At 40.1% G+C, this 16,880-nt stretch overlaps 2 protein-coding genes and 1 non-coding gene across 3 annotated transcripts; 1 reads left to right on the forward strand and 2 right to left on the reverse strand.

The window, feature by feature from the left end:
- Positions 1-240: 240 nt before the first annotated feature.
- LOC107488916 (uncharacterized) lies at positions 241-1,647 on the reverse strand. Its single transcript, XM_016109706.1, has 2 exons — positions 1,339-1,647; positions 241-1,041 (listed from the first exon to the last, which is right to left on the reverse strand). The coding sequence occupies exons 1-2, from the start codon at positions 1,645-1,647 to the stop codon at positions 241-243; spliced, it is 1,110 nt and encodes a 369-aa protein (XP_015965192.1).
- A 10,734-nt stretch (positions 1,648-12,381) lies between these two features.
- On the reverse strand, positions 12,382-15,156 carry LOC107488917 (uncharacterized). The gene is made up of 2 exons (XM_016109707.1): positions 14,714-15,156; positions 12,382-12,976 (listed from the first exon to the last, which is right to left on the reverse strand). Exons 1-2 carry the CDS (start codon positions 15,154-15,156, stop codon positions 12,382-12,384), a joined length of 1,038 nt encoding a protein of 345 aa, XP_015965193.1.
- Positions 15,157-15,763: 607 nt separating this feature from the next.
- LOC127742265 (small nucleolar RNA R71) lies at positions 15,764-15,870 on the forward strand. The gene has a single exon (XR_008003453.1). It is a non-coding gene; the product is annotated as a small nucleolar RNA R71 (small nucleolar RNA).
- Positions 15,871-16,880: the final 1,010 nt, after the last annotated feature.

Below are 16,880 nucleotides of genomic sequence, written 5' to 3' on the forward strand. Positions count from 1 at the left end.
TAGCTAGTTCTTAGCCCAATCATTCATCATCATTAGTAAATGCTTTCATACAGCTACACTTCCAAAAAATAGGAGACAAATTAACTCACAAAGCTATCCTAACTATCAAAACTGAAATTAACTTCCTAAGCTAATATTCACAATCTACTTCTAATAAAGCAATAAATCAAAAAGATATAAAGTGTTGGGTTGCCTCCCAACTAGCGTCTTTATCGTCACTAGATTGACGTTCTTCCTTTTTTAGTTGAGGTGGTAGCTCACTCTCTTTTCATCCAGTGAGTCCCCCAGGTAATGCTTGAGTCTATGGCCATTTGCAGTGAAGGTTCTCTGTGTTTTGTCCTCCATGAGCTCCACTTGACCATAGGGGTACACTTTGATGATGGTGAAGGGTCTAGACCATCTAGACTTAAGCTTCCCAGGGAAGAACCTAAGTCTAGAATTGTACAATAACACCTTTTGTCCTTCAGTGAACTCCCTCCTTGCTATCTTTTGATCATGCCATTTTTTTGTGTTCTCTTTGTAGATCTTTGTATTCTCATATGCTTGGTTCCTAAATTTTTCCAGCTCGTTGAGTTGCCTTAGCCTCTTTTCTCCAGCAGCTTGCTCATCAAAGTTTAGTAGTTTTAGAGCCCAGAAGGCTCTATGCTCTAGTTCAACTGGCAAGTGGCAAGCCTTGCCAAATACCAATTGGTATGGTGACATCCCAATGGGGGTCTTGAAGGCTGTCCTGTAGGCCCATAAAGCATCGTCTAGCTTCTTAGAACAGTCCTTCCTTGAGCTTTCAACAATTTTTTCAAGAATCCTTTTTAGCTCCCTGTTGGAAATCTCTGCTTGCCCGTTGGTCTGCAGATGATAAGGGATTGCCACCTTGTGTTTGACTATATATCTGAGAAGGAGTGCTTCTAGTTGTTTATTGCAGAAATGTGTCCCTCCATCACTAATGAGTGCTCTGGGAACTCCAAACCTGCTGAAAATGTTCTTTCTTAAGAAGCTCATTACGACCTTATTGTCATTTGTGGCGGTGGTAATAGCCTCCACCCACTTTGACACATAATCTACAGCTACAAGTATATAACTATTTGAGTAGGAGGATGGGAAAGGCCCCAGGAAGTCAATGCCCCATACATCGAATAGTTCTAGCTCCATTATAAATCTCTGTGGCATCTTGTTACTCCTGGGTAGATTACTAGCTCTTTGGCATTCATCACACCTTGACACCAAGTCCTTTGCATCCTTGAAAATGCTTGGCCAATAGAATCTACATTGGGGCACCTTGGCTGTTGTTCTTTCTCCACTAAAGTGGCCTCCATATGCAGATCCATGACATTACCAAAGCACCTCTTGTCCTTCTCCATGGGATATACACCTCCTTAAGATCCCATCAGCACACTTTTTGAACAAATATGGCTCATTCCAGATATAGTATTTGGCATCTTTGATGAGCTTTCTCCTCATGTGTTTGTTGATGTTGGTTGGTAGTTCCCCATTGGCCTTGAAATTGGCTATGTCAGCAAACCAAGGGGTCTCTTGTATCACCATCAATTGCTCATCTGGGAAGCTTTCATTCACTGCAAGATGGTGTGCTCCTTCTTCTTCTTGTAGGATCCGTGAAAGGTGGTCAGCAACTTTGTTCTCTGCTCCACTCATATCCTTAATTTTGATGTCAAACTCTTAGAGTAGCAGGATCCATCTTATTAGCCTTGGCTTGCACTCTTGTTTGGTAAGAAAGTATTTGAGTGCTGCATGATCAATGAATACAATTACTTTAGAACCAATGAGATATGATCTAAACTTATCAAAAGCAAAGACAATGGCAAGTAATTTCTTCTCCGTAGTGGTGTAGTTCCTTTGATTCTCATTAAGGACCTTGCTGGCATAATAAATGACATGCACCAATTTATCCTTCCTCTGTCCTAAAACACCACCCACAGCAAAATTTGATGCATCACACATCAACTCAAAGGATAGATCCCAACATGGTGGTGCTATGATAAGTGCAGAGGAAAGTTTGTTTTTAAGATCCTCAAAGGCTAACATGCATTCATTATCAAAAATAAAAGGCACATTAGAGACAAGTAGGTTGCTCAATGGCTTGGCAACCTTAGAAAAGTCTCTAATAAACCTCCTACAGAAACCAGCATGTCCCAAAAAGCTTCTAATTGCTTTGACATTGCAAGCAGGGGGTAACTTTTCAATCACCTGTACTTTTGCTCTGTCCACTTCTATGCCCTTCTTTGAGATTTTATGACCAAGGACCACTCTTTTTGTAACCATGAAATGGTATTTTTTCTAGTTTAAAACAAGGTTGGTCTCTTGGCACATCTTTAGCACCAGGGCTAAATAATGCAAGCAATCAGAATATGTGTTACCAAATACAAAGAAGTCATCCATAAACACCTCAATAAACCTTTCAATCATGTCTAAAAATATGGAGAGCATGCACCTTTGGAATGTTGCAGGTGCATTGCACAGTCCAAAGGGCATCCTCTTGTAAGCAAAGACACCATATGGACAAGTAAATGAAGTTTTCTCCTGGTCCTTTCGGTCCACAACTATTTGGTTGTAACCCGAATAACCGTCAAGAAAGCAGTAGTATTCATGTCCAGCCAGCCTCTCAAGCATTTGGTCCATAAATGGTAGGGGGAAGTGGTCCTTCCTGGTGGCTTCATTGAGCTTCCTGTAGTCGATGCACATTCCCTAACCAGTCACTGTTCTTGTTCGTATCAGCTCATTTTTCTCATTAGGTACAATAGTGACTCCTCTTTTCTTTGGAAGTACTTGTACCGGGCTCACCCAAGGGCTGTCTGAGATGGGGTAGATCACCCTAGCTTGCCATAACTTCAACACTTCCTTCTGGACTACCTCATTCATGGTTAGATTCAACCTTCTTTGTTGTTGCCTTGAGGGCTTAGCACCCTCCTCAAATAGGATCTTGTGCATACACATTGAAGGGATGATCCCTTTTAAGTCTGTGAGTGTCCAACCTATAGCATCCTTGTGTTGTTTTAGCACTTGGATGAGCTCCTCTTCTTGCTCCATACTCAAGCTTGAGTTGGTGATCACTGGGTAGGTAGGATTTTTAGCTCTAGTTTTGGTGCCTCTTCTCCATTGTTGTCTGTGTGGATTGTCATGATTGAACTTTCCATGGTTCCTTGTGGTGGTTCTTCACGTGGTGCTTGTTGCCCCAATTCCATACTTCTTTCATATTGCTCTTCTTCCAAGACTTCTTGGACTATTTGTTCTATAGTGTCTACCATTATGCACTCTCCTATTGCTTCCTTGGGATAACTCATTGCCTTGAAGACGTTGAAGACCATCTTTACCTCATGTAGTCTCAAGACTAGTTCTCCTTTTCGCACATCAATGATGGCTCCAGCAGTAGCTAGGAATGGCCTTCCTAGGATAATTGAACTGTTTGCCTCTTCTTCCATATCCAGCATAACAAAGTCAGCTAGGAAGATGAATTCTCCTACCTTCACCAATAAATCTTCCACCATTCCATGTGGAAACTTGAATTGTACTGTCAGCTAGTTAAAGTGCCATTCTTGTTGGTTTGGCTTCCTCAATTCTCATCCTTCTCATCATGTTCAAGGACATGAGATTGATGCTAGCCCCCAAGTCACATAAAGCCTTTCTAATAGTGATATTCCCTATGATGTAGGGGATTTGGAAACTCCTTGGGACCTTCATTTTCTGGGGGAGTTTCTTTTGTATGATGGCACTACACTCCTCAGTTAGGACTACAGTCTCCTTTTCTCCCCAGTTTCTTTTTCTTGTCATGCGCTCCTTCAAGAACTTTGCATAGAGGGGTATTTGCTCCAGTGCTTCAGCAAATGGTATGTTGATTTGGAGCTTTTTGAAGATTTCCAAAAATCTAGAAAATTGGCTGTCCTTTCCATCCTTCCTTAGCCTTTATGGGTATGGTGCCTTTGGCACATAAGGCTTCAAGATTAGCTTTGGTGAAGATGGGCTAGGGACCTCTTCTTTCTTCCTGTTTTCAGGCTTTTCTGTAGCTTCTTCTTCGTGGTTCTCCTGGTTTGGGGTGGCCTCTTCTACCACTTTTCCACTTCTAAGTGTGATGGCCTTGCACTCCCTTCTTAGGTTGGCCATGGTGTCACTTGGAAATGTGTGTGTATGCATTGGGATTTGCTTAGATAAGAACCTCACTTGTGCTTCTAGTTTTGAGATTACTGCACCTTGGTTCTGCAAATTCGACCTATATTCTTCGTAGTTGGCATCTATCTTCTTTTTAGCTTGTGCTTGCCTTTCGAAGAGGGTGGAAATGGCCCCTGTGAGCTGTGATGATAGCTGTGCTATTGCGGCCTCAACTCTCTCAAAGTTACCCTTGATTTCACATGGTTGTGAGGTTGGGGTTAGTGTGTCTTGATGGTGGTGTGTTTGCTGGTTAGAAGGATATGATGTGTGAGGTGGATTGTGGTAAGGTCTGTTGTTATTTGACTAATGGTTGGAGTTGTGATTCTGGTATTGATTGGCTTGCTATGGTTTGTTGTGATCTTGGTTGTGATTTTGTTGGTTCCCCCACCCAAAATTTAGGTGGTTCTTCCATCCTGGGTTATATGTCTTGGTGTTAGGGTCATATGGTGGTCGAGAGGGGTTATGCACATAGTTTGCTTGCTCACATTCAACTTCTGGCTCATTTTCTTCTTGGGGTGGTGCTTGAGCTTGGACAACTGCAACTTGATTGTTTTCCATTTTCTTGGTTAAGGCTGCCAATTGTGCTGCAATTGTCTTGTTTTTTGCCAACAGGGCATCCATAGAATTGAGTTCCAGCACCCCCTTCTTTTGGCCTCTTTCTGAAGCATAGAAGTAGTCATTCTTAGCTATAGTTTCAATGACATCTATGGCTTCCTCAATGGTCTTCTTCTTGTTGAGTGAACCCCCTGAAGAGTGGTCCACAGCCTTCTTCGATTCATAGGTTAATCCTTCATAGAAAATATGGAGCTGTACCCACTCATTAAACATATCTGGTGGGCATTTTCTTGTTAGATCTTTGAACCTCTCCCAAGCCTCAAAGAGAGTTTCACCATCTAGCTTTCTGAAGGTTTGCACCTCAGTTCTTAGCCTGTTGATCCTCTGTGGAGGGTAAAATCTTGCTAGAAATTTGTTCACAACATCCTCCCATGTGGTTAGGCTCTCCTTGGGGAATGATTCTAACCACTTTATTGCCTTATCTCTGAGGGAGAAAGGGAACAGAAGTAGTTTGTAGGTGTCAGGTGTACACCATTGGACATAACAATATCGCATATCCTTAAGAATGTGTTGAGATGTTGATTTGGATCTTCTTGAGCACCTCCTCCATATGAGTAGTTATTCTGGACTAGTGTGATGAGTTGAGGTTTCAACTCAAAATTATTGGAATGGTTTGTTGGCTTGAGGATGCTGTTGCCACAGTTTCCTGGATTTGGGTTGATGTAGGAGCCCAAGACTCTCCTCTCTTACCCAGCTTGATTTCCAGCTCCTCTTCCAACATCTTCGTGCACTTCATCTTCCATGGTGGTTGTTAGATCTTCTTCTACTGGTTTTTCTCCAACTATACCCTTGCCTCTAGCCTCCCTCCTCAATCTAAGGAAGGTTCTCTCAGGTTCACTATGAAAAGAGGATGAAGTCTCTCCTCTTTTACCTGTCATACAGTCAACACACAACAAGAAAAGAGCAAGTGAAGGAATCTCCTTAGTTAAAATTAGTGATTAGCTTGAGTGATGCAATCAATCAAACAGTTAGAAGAGTGAAAGTATGCACAATGAATAGCTAAAGAAATCTCAGAAAGACAAGAAAGAAAAATAGATATTAGAAAGGAATTTAAAGGTTACACTAGGAAATGAAGAAGAAAACAATTAAGGAAAAATAAAAAAAATGCTTAATCTAGCTCTCCGATCAGTTTAATCATTATCAAATTCAACCAATCCCCGGCAATGGCGCCATAAATCTTGATCGGCCGGAATTCACTACCCTTTCCCAATAATATTGATGAATCCGCTCTTAACAAGTGCGCCAAAATTATTGTCAAGTATTAACCCACAGTGGAGTGGGATTGTATCCACAGAGATTGGTAAATTTGAGCAATTTTAATCAATTGGTAAATTAGTCAAGCTCAACAGAATAAGTTGTAAGTGCAGAATTATAAATGGCAGAAACATAAATGGCAAAGGAATAAAAGAAAGAAATAAAATGCATAAATGGAAATAACAGGAATGTAAAGGAGAATGGGATTTTTGCAGAATGTAAGTAAAGCTATAAGAGAATTGGAGAGATAAGAATGGGGGAATTCATTGAGATCAGGAGATATTGTCTCTTTGGATTAAATTCAGCTCATATCCTCTTCAATCATGCAACTCATTGACCTCTTGGCAATCATGATTGATTGAGCCCCAATCCCTTGGTGACTCAATCTCTCAGATCTTGATCAATAGCAAATTCCTTGGTCTAATTGCTCATGAGGAGAGATATGCTTGGTCCCTAATTATACCACACATCATCATAGGTCCAAGTAGAGGGAGGATTATATGTCACCATATCCAAACACCAAAACCCAGATTTTACTCAAGTGTGAGAAGGGATTTCTAGCATGATTTCATGTTTCCTTTTCTAAGGTTCCCATGAAACCCATTTTACATTCAATCTCTTTTCCAAGTAAATTGAACACTAAGCATGAAAATCGAAATTCATTCTAGCAAATCAAAGAGAAGATGAAGAGAAGAAGGAATTCACTATCATTAATCCATTAAGTACAATAGAGCTCCCTCTCTCAATGAGAGGTAATTTAGCTACTCATAGCTCAGAGAAAAAGTACAAAAGATGGAAGAGATCAAGTGTGAAAAGTAAAAAGTGAAATCCAAAACTAAACTCTGTGACTTGCTAACCCTTTTCCAATACTTCCAAGGGTATTTATACTACTCCTAGATCTAAAAAATAAAGGAAAATTACAAAAGTGAAAAGAATTTACAATTTGGAGGGAAAAGAAACTCAACACACGTGATCTTCCAGCTGGCGTGTGATTGGCGCTTCTCTGGCGTGTCACGCTCCTTCTATTTCTGATTTGGCGTGCCACGCCTCTCCATTCAAGTGGCACGCTGTCCTCTGTTTAACTCATTGGCGTGCCATGTCTTCGAGCCAAAGTGGCACACCCAGGACATTTTAAATGGCCAAGTAACCTGGTGTGCTGATGATCGGATAATTTATACGCTTTTTGGCATTGTTTTTAGGTAGTTTTTAATAGGTTCAAGCTACTTTTAGGGATGTTTTCATTAGTTTTTATGCTAAATTCACATTTCTGGACTTTACTATGAGTTTGTGTGTTTTTCTGTGATTTCAGGTATTTTCTGGCTGAAATTGAGGGACCTGAGCAAAACTCTGATAAAAGGCTGACAAAGGACTGCTGATGTTGTTGGAATCTGACCTCCTTGCACTCGAAATAGATTTTCTGGAGCTACAAAACTCCAAATGGCGCGCTGTCAACGGCGTTGGAAAGTATACATCCAGAGCTTTCCAGCAATATATAATAGTCCATACTTTATTCGGTAATTGACGATGTAAACTGGCGCTCAACTCCAGTTCCATGCTGCATTCTGGAGTCAAACGCCAGAAACACGTCACGAACCAGAGTAGAACGCCCAAAACACGTTACAGCTTGGCTTTCAACTCCAAGATAAGCCTCAACTCGTGTAACATTCAATCTCAGCCCAAACATACACCAAGTGGGCCCCGGAAGTGGATTTATGCATCAATTACTTACTTCTGTAAACCCAAGCAGCTAGTTTATTATAAATAGGACTTTTTACTAGTGTATTAGACATCTTTGAACGTTTAGTTCTTAGACCTTGGGGGCTGGCCTCTCGGCCATGCCTAAACCTTCATCACTTATGTATTTTCAACGGTGGAGTTTCTACACACCATAGATTAAGGGTGTGGAGCTCTGCTGTACCTCAAGTTTTAATGCAATTACTATTGTTTTCTATTCAATTCGATTTATTCCTGTTCTAAGATACCATTCGTACTTCAACTTGATGGATGTGATGATCCGTGACACTCATCATCATCCATCCGTATGAATGCGTGCCTGACAACCACTTCCGTTCTACAAGCGAAAGCTAGAGTGCGTATCTCTTGGATTCCTTAATCAGAATCTTCGTGGTATAAGCTAGAATTAATGGCGGCATTCATGAGAATCTGGAAAGTCTAAACCTTGTCTGCGGTATTCCGAGTAGGATTCTGGGATTGAATGACTGTGACGAGCTTCAAACTCGCGATTGCTGGGCGTGATGACAAACGCAAAAGAATCAAGGGATTCTATTCCAACATGATCGAGAACCAACAGATGATTAGCCGTGCCGTGACAGAGCATTTGGACCTTTTTCACTGAGAGGATGGGATGTAGCCATTGACAACGGTGATTGCCTACATACAGCTTGCCATGGAAAGGAGTAAGAAGGATTGGAAAGCAGAGATTCAAAAGGAATACAGCATCTCCATACACTTATCTGAAATTCCTACCAATGAAATTACATAAGTATTTCTATCCTTTATTAATAAATTAATTATCTCTTTATATTTTCGAAAACCCAATAATCAATAATTATCCGCCTGACTGAGATTTACAAGATGACCATAGCTTGCTTCATACCAACAATCTCTGTGGGATCGACCCATACTCACGTAAGGTATTACTTGGACGACCCAGTACACTTGCTGGTTAGTTGAGCGAAGTTGTGAGGTTATATTTAGACCATGGTATTGAGCACCAAGTTTTTTGGAGCCATTAAAGGGGAATTAATTTCGAACAACAATTCAAGCATAAATCACAATTTCGTCTACTACGTGCCACGCCTTTGACACCAAGTGGCACGCCCAAGGTCATCTTACTTATCTCCATGCTTCTGGAAATTTGTACCAGCGTGGCACGGCCAGGGTCTGGCGTGCCACACCCTTCTTAAAGCTTCACCCTCTTGCTGGCGTGCCACACCTCGTCATCCAAGTGGCACGCCTGAGTTCATTAGCTCCTCTTCTTCCTCTCTGGAAAATACTACCAGCGTGCCACGCCATGAGACTGGCGTGTCACGCCCTTCATTTGCTTCATATTCTTGCTAGCGTGCCATGCCTCATCTCCCAAGTGGCATGCCTGAGTTCACTGGCCCTTTAATTCATCCCCTGGAAAACACTACCAGCGTGCCACGCCATAAGACTGGCATATCACGCCCTTCATTTTCCATGGTCCCAGAGGTTGGCGTGCCACGTTGGATGTTCAAGTGGAACGCCAAAGTGAGATGATTGAGCTGGCGTGCCACGTCTTCAATACCAAGTGGCACGCCGAGCTTTATTTGGGCTCCTTAGGTGCTGGAGTGCCGCGACTTACTCATCACTCAAGTAGCACGCCTTAGTGGGACTTCTTGAGCAGGCGTGCCACGTCTTCGATACTAAATGGCACGCCCAGCTTTTACATTGTCTCCTTGTTCATTGGCGTGCCACGCCTTGTTGCTCAAGTGGCACGCCCATTCAATTGTGGGTCTTATATGCTTGGCGTGCCACGCCTTGGTCATCAAGTGGCACACCTAAGTGAACTCTGGGCTGGCGTGCCACGCCCCTTTGATGGTCTTCATTTTTGCTCTATGGAATGTTGTACCAGCGTGCCACGCCCAGCTTCTGACGTGCCATGCCAATACATTTTTGTGGCATTTGTTCCAAGTGGCAGGCCTGCTTCACATGCCCCACTTGTTTTGTTGTTTTCTTTCCCATTTTTGTTGTCTTCTCCACCTGAAATCCAGCACAAACTCATTTCAAAGCAATTTACTATGATATTCATCAATTAAGGCATAAATTGCAATGATCAAATGAGATTATGCCTCTTTTATGGTCCTTTTTAGGCAAGAAGAAGGGTAGATGATGTAAGTCATCAACAAGACAAGCCTTTAAACAAGTGAAAGTGAAAGCACAATCATCTAGACTAGCACACTTATCGCAACTTAAACACACAAAATGCAAAATGACTTAAACTACAATTGACTATTAACATGAGCATATTTATACTTCCATTTTAGAGCATTTCGAAGCAGATGGAATTAAGTAACAATACAACCTCTTGGTGGCGCCTTCTTTTTGCTCTCAGCTAATGGTGTGTATTCCTTCCAAGAGATTGATTGAATTCCTGTAAGTTATTGGAAGTTTCTTGTTCCCCAAGCACTGAGAGATTATTAGCATGCATGTATGTTTGTTAGCTTTTGAACTTAGATTGGTGTGTGAACACCAAACTTAGTTTCTTGCCTTATGCACCAAATTGAGTCTATGTAGAAAACCTCAAGTACTTTTATTAAGAATTTAAACTATGAACTAAAACATAACTCTGAACTAGATAATAGACTAGAAACTTGAAAACAAACAACTTTTGAGTAAATTCTCTGATTGTTTGGAGCTAATAACTAGTTATGCTAAGGATGTAAGGTGTTCTTAATGAAATTCATGGTGGAATACCAAACTTAGAACTACACATTCACCCTTAAATTTCTTTGGTGTGTAACACCAAACTTAGCTCCTTGCAATGTAGAGAATCTACTAAGCTCTTTTATTGAATTTAATCAGGGAAAGATGACTACCTTTGATTGGGTTGCCACCAAACAAGCGCTCTTTTATCGTCACTAGCTTGACGGTCAGCTCTCTCAGTTGAGTCTATATTTTATATTGGAATCTGCCCTCATGTCACCCAAGTAATGTTTTAGCCTTTTTCCATTTCATTAAATAGTTTTTGCTCACCTAACCATCATATCAAGACAAAAGAAGTAAGTACTAACAAGTGGCGGCAAGAGAATAATTAATATTTAAAACTAAAAATTTGACTACCATTCCTTATGCTTGTTTAACCAAGCGTGACTCTTTTTGGTGCTCTTACATATAGTTTTGGAGGAAACCAAACTTAGTTTTTGGTTATATGGTTCAAAGTGTTGCTTCTTCCAAGTACTGTCATTGAGATCTTAATGAGATTAGTGTCACTTTTTGCTAAACAGTCATGAGAAAAACTTTATTTTTCGATTTCTAAACATGAACTAAAAATTATAAACATGGTTGCATTTTCATGATTTTTAAAACTCAAAAGAACTTTGACTTTCATGCCTTGTTCTTGCAATATATCACAAAACCAAACTTAATACTTGGCTATATATTCCAAGAAACACATGTCAACATTGCAGTATGATCATCAATTTTTTGAAAGGTATCTTAGTGTGTCTGTAGGCACACCAAACTTAGAATTAGATCATATGCTTTACAATGTCATGGATAGTTGTCAACATTGTCTATGAGAGCTTGAATTCATGTTAGTGCAACAATTATTATTCATACTGAAGTATTAAAAACAAGGAAACTAAATCATGGTCTGCCTTCCATGGAGCGCTTCTTTAGCGTCATTAGCTTGACTGTTGGTTTACTATTAGTGCGGATTGTAATGCTTTAAGTCCTCTCCTCTCACTGTGAAACCGTCCTCATTTGATTCCTTGATAATTTCTAAATTCTCCAGGGAAAGGTCTTTTCTGATTGTAAACACTTGAAGTAACTGAGATGGAATGGTTAGAAGATAGGGTGGGATTGGTGGATGGTGGATTGATATCACCTTGTCTCCAGGGGAGAAACCTTCTGTAGGAACCTTCTTGTTTCTCCATCCCCTTGGCAATCTCTTCACAACTCTTTTCTCTTCTTCCAATATTGCTCCATTGACTCCTGTGTTAGGAAGATCCTTGTTAGCTGCTCTTCCTGATTCTTGTGGTTGCATCTCTTGAAATTCTTGCTTATTCATCAAGGAATGTTTCAGGGGTTCAGCTGCTGATTCACTGTTGCTTTCCTCCAAGCACATTTTATTGTGATCATCCTTCGGCTCTTTAGGTTCTGTTCATGCCCTGGGTCGAGTTGTACGACCTAGGCTAATCTAAGACAAGTCGACCGACCTCTTCAGGTCATGACTACCCGACCTCTTTTCAAAGAGTTCAGCCACATCACCATGGGAGCCCAAAGCAAGCCCAATAAAGGAGCACAGCCAAACCTTGAGATAAGGCGGCTCCCTAGAAGATAAGATAAGATGACTTCACTCAAAGATAAGATAAGATAACTATCTTATCTTAAGGGAAGATCACTCCACACCATTATAAATACACTAGAGCACCCAGGTATACTTATACTATAATTCTACAAAAAACCTGCTTAATACCCTTGCTAACTTAAGCATCAGAGTCCCTTTCAGGTACCACCACCCTCTGGTGACGAAGGATCAGTGCTACCACCAAGTCCAATAAGTCGGACATGGCGGCTCTGGCCACCACCATCAAGTCAGACTCAACAAAACCGACCAGTACAGAAGATCTCGTCCGAGATTGACCTACAGTTTTAGGTAACCCTCATAATAGGTTCTAACTCAGATTCAGATGTAGGTTTGAAAACATGGAAGGTGAGATGCGCATCATGTATTCTCAAGATTAACTCTCCTTGTTCCACATCTATAAGTGCTCTAGCAGTGGCTAGAAATGGTCTCCCCAGAATAATGGGGTGGAGGTAACTTTCCTCCATGTCCAGAACAACAAAATATGTGGGGAGGAAGTAATTTCCCACTTTTACGAACACATTTTCGACTACTCCTTCAGCCTGCTTCTGAGTTTTATCAGCCAATTGTATGATTACATCCGTGAATTTTAGCTCATTGATTTGCAACTTCTTCATAAGAGACAGATGCATCACATTTATGCTACCTCCTAGATCACAAAATCCTCTGTCAATTTTTGTTTCTCCTATGACATAGGGAATATGAAAGCTCCCTGTATCTTTTTTCTTTAGGAGCATGTCCTTCTTGATGAGGCCACTACAGTCCTTGTTCATTGTTACAGTCTGTCCCCCTTTTAAGGTTCCTTTCTTGTTTAGCAGCTCTTTCATGCACTTGATGTATGTAGGCACCTGTTGGAGAGTTTTGATAAAGGGGATGTTGACACTAAGAGATGCAAACACATATAGGAATCTTGAATATGTGATGAGATGTCATCATGTCATATTTTTTTATGCTTTTTCATACAAGAAATTAATAATTAGTGCTTAAATATTGCATTCTTTTGTGCTTAAATGGTATATTTTCTTGATCTTTTAATTTTATAAATTTTGTAGGAAACAAGTGAAAAAAGAAGCAAAATTGCACAAAATAAGCTAAAATAAAAGAGTTTTAGGGCACACTTTAAAGTTGGAGCACACTTTGGAGCCATAGGCCACACTTTTAAAAGCATGGCCCATGACCAAATCAAGAAAATTTGGCAATCAGCGCTCACTAAGTTAACTTTTTCGTGAAAATTCAGCTTGGAAGCAAGATTTTTTCACTAAGTTAACTTGGGCGTTCACAGCATGACAATGCCTTCTTCAAAGGGCCATAACTTGAGCTACAGACGTCCAATTGATGCGCTTCTAGTTGCATTGAAAAGCTGACATTTAGTGCTTTTCAACGATATATGGCAATCCATATTTGGCATGAAATTGAGGCACAAGTGAAAGGCATCTTTAAGGACCAAAAACAAGGCAAAGTGGCTTCACCAGGATCCGAAATGGGGGCCTTGTGCTAGCAAGGAAGGAGCGCTACTCTTCACAAAGGAAAATGAGTGAAATGGCTTCACTGGGACTTGAACACGAGAGCTCCACCAAAAACAAAGGGATGCTGCACTCTCTTCGTTAACTGAGCGCTACTTTGCTGCACTCAAGAGCTTGGCATGGGCCCAAGGAAACAAGCATAGAGCGCTACGCTCTCTTTTTCAACCGAGCACTCTACTGGGAGTAGCACCTTGGGTCCAAAATTCAATTAAAATTCCATTTGAATCCAATTCTTCACAAAATTAAAAAGCCCACATCATCACTCAATGGAACAAGAACAAGCTAGATCAGGAATTTCATTTTATTTGTAATTTGTTTTCAATTTCAATTTTATTTTCATTTTGTAAAGCCTATAAAAAGGCATCAGTTTCATTTCATTGAGGAGGTTGGCTCCACTAGAAAGCAGTAGGAGTAGAGAGCTCTCTCTTTTAGTTTTCCTTTTTGAATTTGAAGAATTAAAGATCAAATCTAAGTTTTGCTTTCTGTTTCATTTCCACTCTTCTACAATTTCAACTTATTCTTCTGCAATTTCTTTTTTTCTGTTTTGCTAAGAGAACAATTGAGATTTAAGCTTTCATTCCATTTTGATTCTTCTACAATTCTACACTTCTGTTTTGGTATTAAATTGATCTGTTGCTGAATTTTCTCATCTGAGAGTTCTTTAATTCACTGTACTTCATATTTTCAATTCTGTTTTAATTCCCAGCATCCAATTTCCTTTATTCTTCCTGCAATTTAAATTTCCAGTTGCTTGATCTATTGCTTTCTTTAATTTCCAACACCCAGTCCCCTTTACATTAACTGCAATTTATATTTCGTGTCATTTAAGTTTCTACAATTTACATTTCTTGCTCTTTAAGTTTCTATCCAATTTACTTTCTGCACTTTAAATTTTCTTGTCATTTACTTTCTGCTGCATCAATTATCACTCTCCAATGTTAGCTTGACTAAACTAATCACCAACTAAAGTTGCTTGATCCATCAATCCCTGTGGGATCGACCTCACTCTAAGTTAGTTATTACTACTTGATGCGACCCGGCATACTTGCCGGTGAGTTTTGGTGTTGGAATTCTAACTTCCACCCATCAATATGACCTTTCTTTCTCACCTCCCAGGAGTCTCTGAGGAAATGGTGCCCTTGGCACATAGGATTTCTGAATTTCCTTCCCTGTTGATTCTTTTCTTTGTACAGATCCATTTTCCTGTTCTTTTCTCTCCATGTTGTTCTGGGAACTCCCTTGGCTGTGTTCTATTGGCTTACTAGTATCTTCTTCCAGGATTTCTTCATTTGCAAGAGTCACTTCCTTACACTCTTCCCATCTTACCTTCTTCATTTCCCCTCTTGAATTTTTCTCAGTGTCACTTGGGAAACTGTCAGTGGACTTTAGAATTTGCTGTGAAAGATGTCTGACTTGAGATTTGAGATTCTTAATAACCTCTTCTCGGCTCTTTATTCTCCCTCTCACTTTTTCCTTGATTTTTTTCATGTTTTCAAATTCCTTGCCATGGTTTGCAAGCATAATTTCCATCCTGGCCATTCTGTCATTTTCATGTGGTGATGGTTGGTTGAAATTGGGGTTTTGAGAGTGCTTGTTGTAGGTTTGGTATGGTCTTTGGTTGGAGTTTTGGGGAGTGGAGTTGTTATACTGGGCTGGATTGTGTGGTCTGTGGTCTTGGCCTTGGTTTTGTTGGTTCTCCTACCCAAAGTTTGGGTGGTTTCTCCAACCAGAATTATAGGTTTTAGACTATGGATCATTAGCTTGCCTAGATGAGTTTTCAAGGTAATTCGCTTCCTCCCAGTTAACTCACTCCTTCTTCAGTTTCCAACTCTCCTTGAGGTGATGGTTGAGTGTAGATAGCTGCAGCCTGATTCCTCTCTATTTGCTTGGTCAATTCAACAAGTTGCTTGGTGATCATTTTGTTCTGGGCCAGGATTGCATCCACTTAGTTTAATTCCAAGACTCCCCAATTGTTACTCCTATCATAGGCATAAAAATAATCATTGTCAGCCACTGTCTCTATCACATCAATGGCTTCTTCAACGGTCTTCTTCTTGTTTAGGGAACCTCCAGATGTGCGGTCTATAGCTTTTTTTTATTCATAATTCAGCCCTTCATAGAAGATATGAAGTTGCACCCACTCATTAAACATATCAGGGGGCATTTCCTTGCCAAATTCTTGAATCTCTCCCAGGCTTCATAAATAGTCTCACCATCTTGCTATCTGAATGTCTACACTTCGGTCCTTAGCCTGTTAACTTTTTGTGGAGGGTAGAACCTTGTTCAGAATCTATTGACCACGTCCTCCCAGGTTGTCAAGCTTTCCTTTGGAAACGATTCCAGCCATTTTGATGCCTTGTCCCTCAAAGAAAATCGAAACAGTAGCAATCTACAGGTGTCAGGATGAACACCATTAGATTTAACTGTGTCACATATCCTTTGGAAATTAGTGAGATGCTCATTAGGGTCCTTGACGTTAGGATTTTTGCTAATAAAGAATTTATAAAAATATTCATGTTGTAGATATAGCTATTAAACTAACAGAAATCCCTTCGTACAAACGTTTTGGTTGTCACAAGTAACAAACCCCTTTAAAATTGATAACCGAGTATTTAAACCTCGGGTCGTCTTCTCAAGGAATTGCAGGGAGGTATGTTCTTATTATTGGTTATGAAAAAATAGTGTTTGGGGTTGAAAAAAAGGTTTTGGACAAGAGAAAGGGATTACAGAATTGATAAATTAATAACTAATAAAACTTTTGGCAAGGTATTAGAACTGGAAGTCCTATCCTTATCAATTGTGATGAGAATTGGATTTTAATCCCACTTAGTTAACCTTTACTAAAGCAAAGGAAAGTCAAGTGAAATAATTAATTTGATCCTCAAGTCCTAGTCAATCCCTGTGGGAAGACTAGCTTTAGAGCGATCTGCCAATTTCAACCACTGCTTTATTTGATAACTCAAGAGTCACCAATAACTTAACCAGAACCAAAAGGGAAAATTCTAAATTAAATTGAAGACATCATAAATAGAATAAAGCAATCATAAATCTGAAAATACCTCAAATCATATTAAATAGAAATATCAAATGTAACATGGAAAAGTTCATAGACAAATAAAAGAAACATTGAACCTGCGATCGAGAGTCACTCCTAAAACTAAGAGAAGTCCTAAATCCCTATCCTAAGAGACAGACGAGAGAACCTCTCTCCAAACTAAACCTAAATCATGGAAAGTAACTAAAAATTGGAGACTCCCCCCGAA

The sequence above is a fragment of the Arachis duranensis genome, chromosome 9, assembly GCF_000817695.3.
Source record: "Arachis duranensis cultivar V14167 chromosome 9, aradu.V14167.gnm2.J7QH, whole genome shotgun sequence".
In the NCBI taxonomy this organism is placed as follows: Eukaryota; Viridiplantae; Streptophyta; class Magnoliopsida; order Fabales; family Fabaceae; genus Arachis; species Arachis duranensis.

Excerpts from the sequence above, each read along its gene's own strand:
- LOC107488916 (XM_016109706.1), bottom strand. The coding sequence starts at position 1,647 with ATGAGTGGAGCAGAGAACAAAGTTGCTGACCACCTTTCACGGATCCTA. Across the intron at positions 1,042-1,338 it reads CCCATGGAGAAGGACAAGAG|TGGGTGGAGGCTATTACCAC; the intron begins GTGCTTTGGTAA and ends TATGTGTCAAAG.
- LOC107488917 (XM_016109707.1), bottom strand. The coding sequence starts at position 15,156 with ATGGCCAGGATGGAAATTATGCTTGCAAACCATGGCAAGGAATTTGAA. Across the intron at positions 12,977-14,713 it reads CTGGGAGGTGAGAAAGAAAG|TGTCAACATCCCCTTTATCA; the intron begins GTCATATTGATG and ends TGCATCTCTTAG.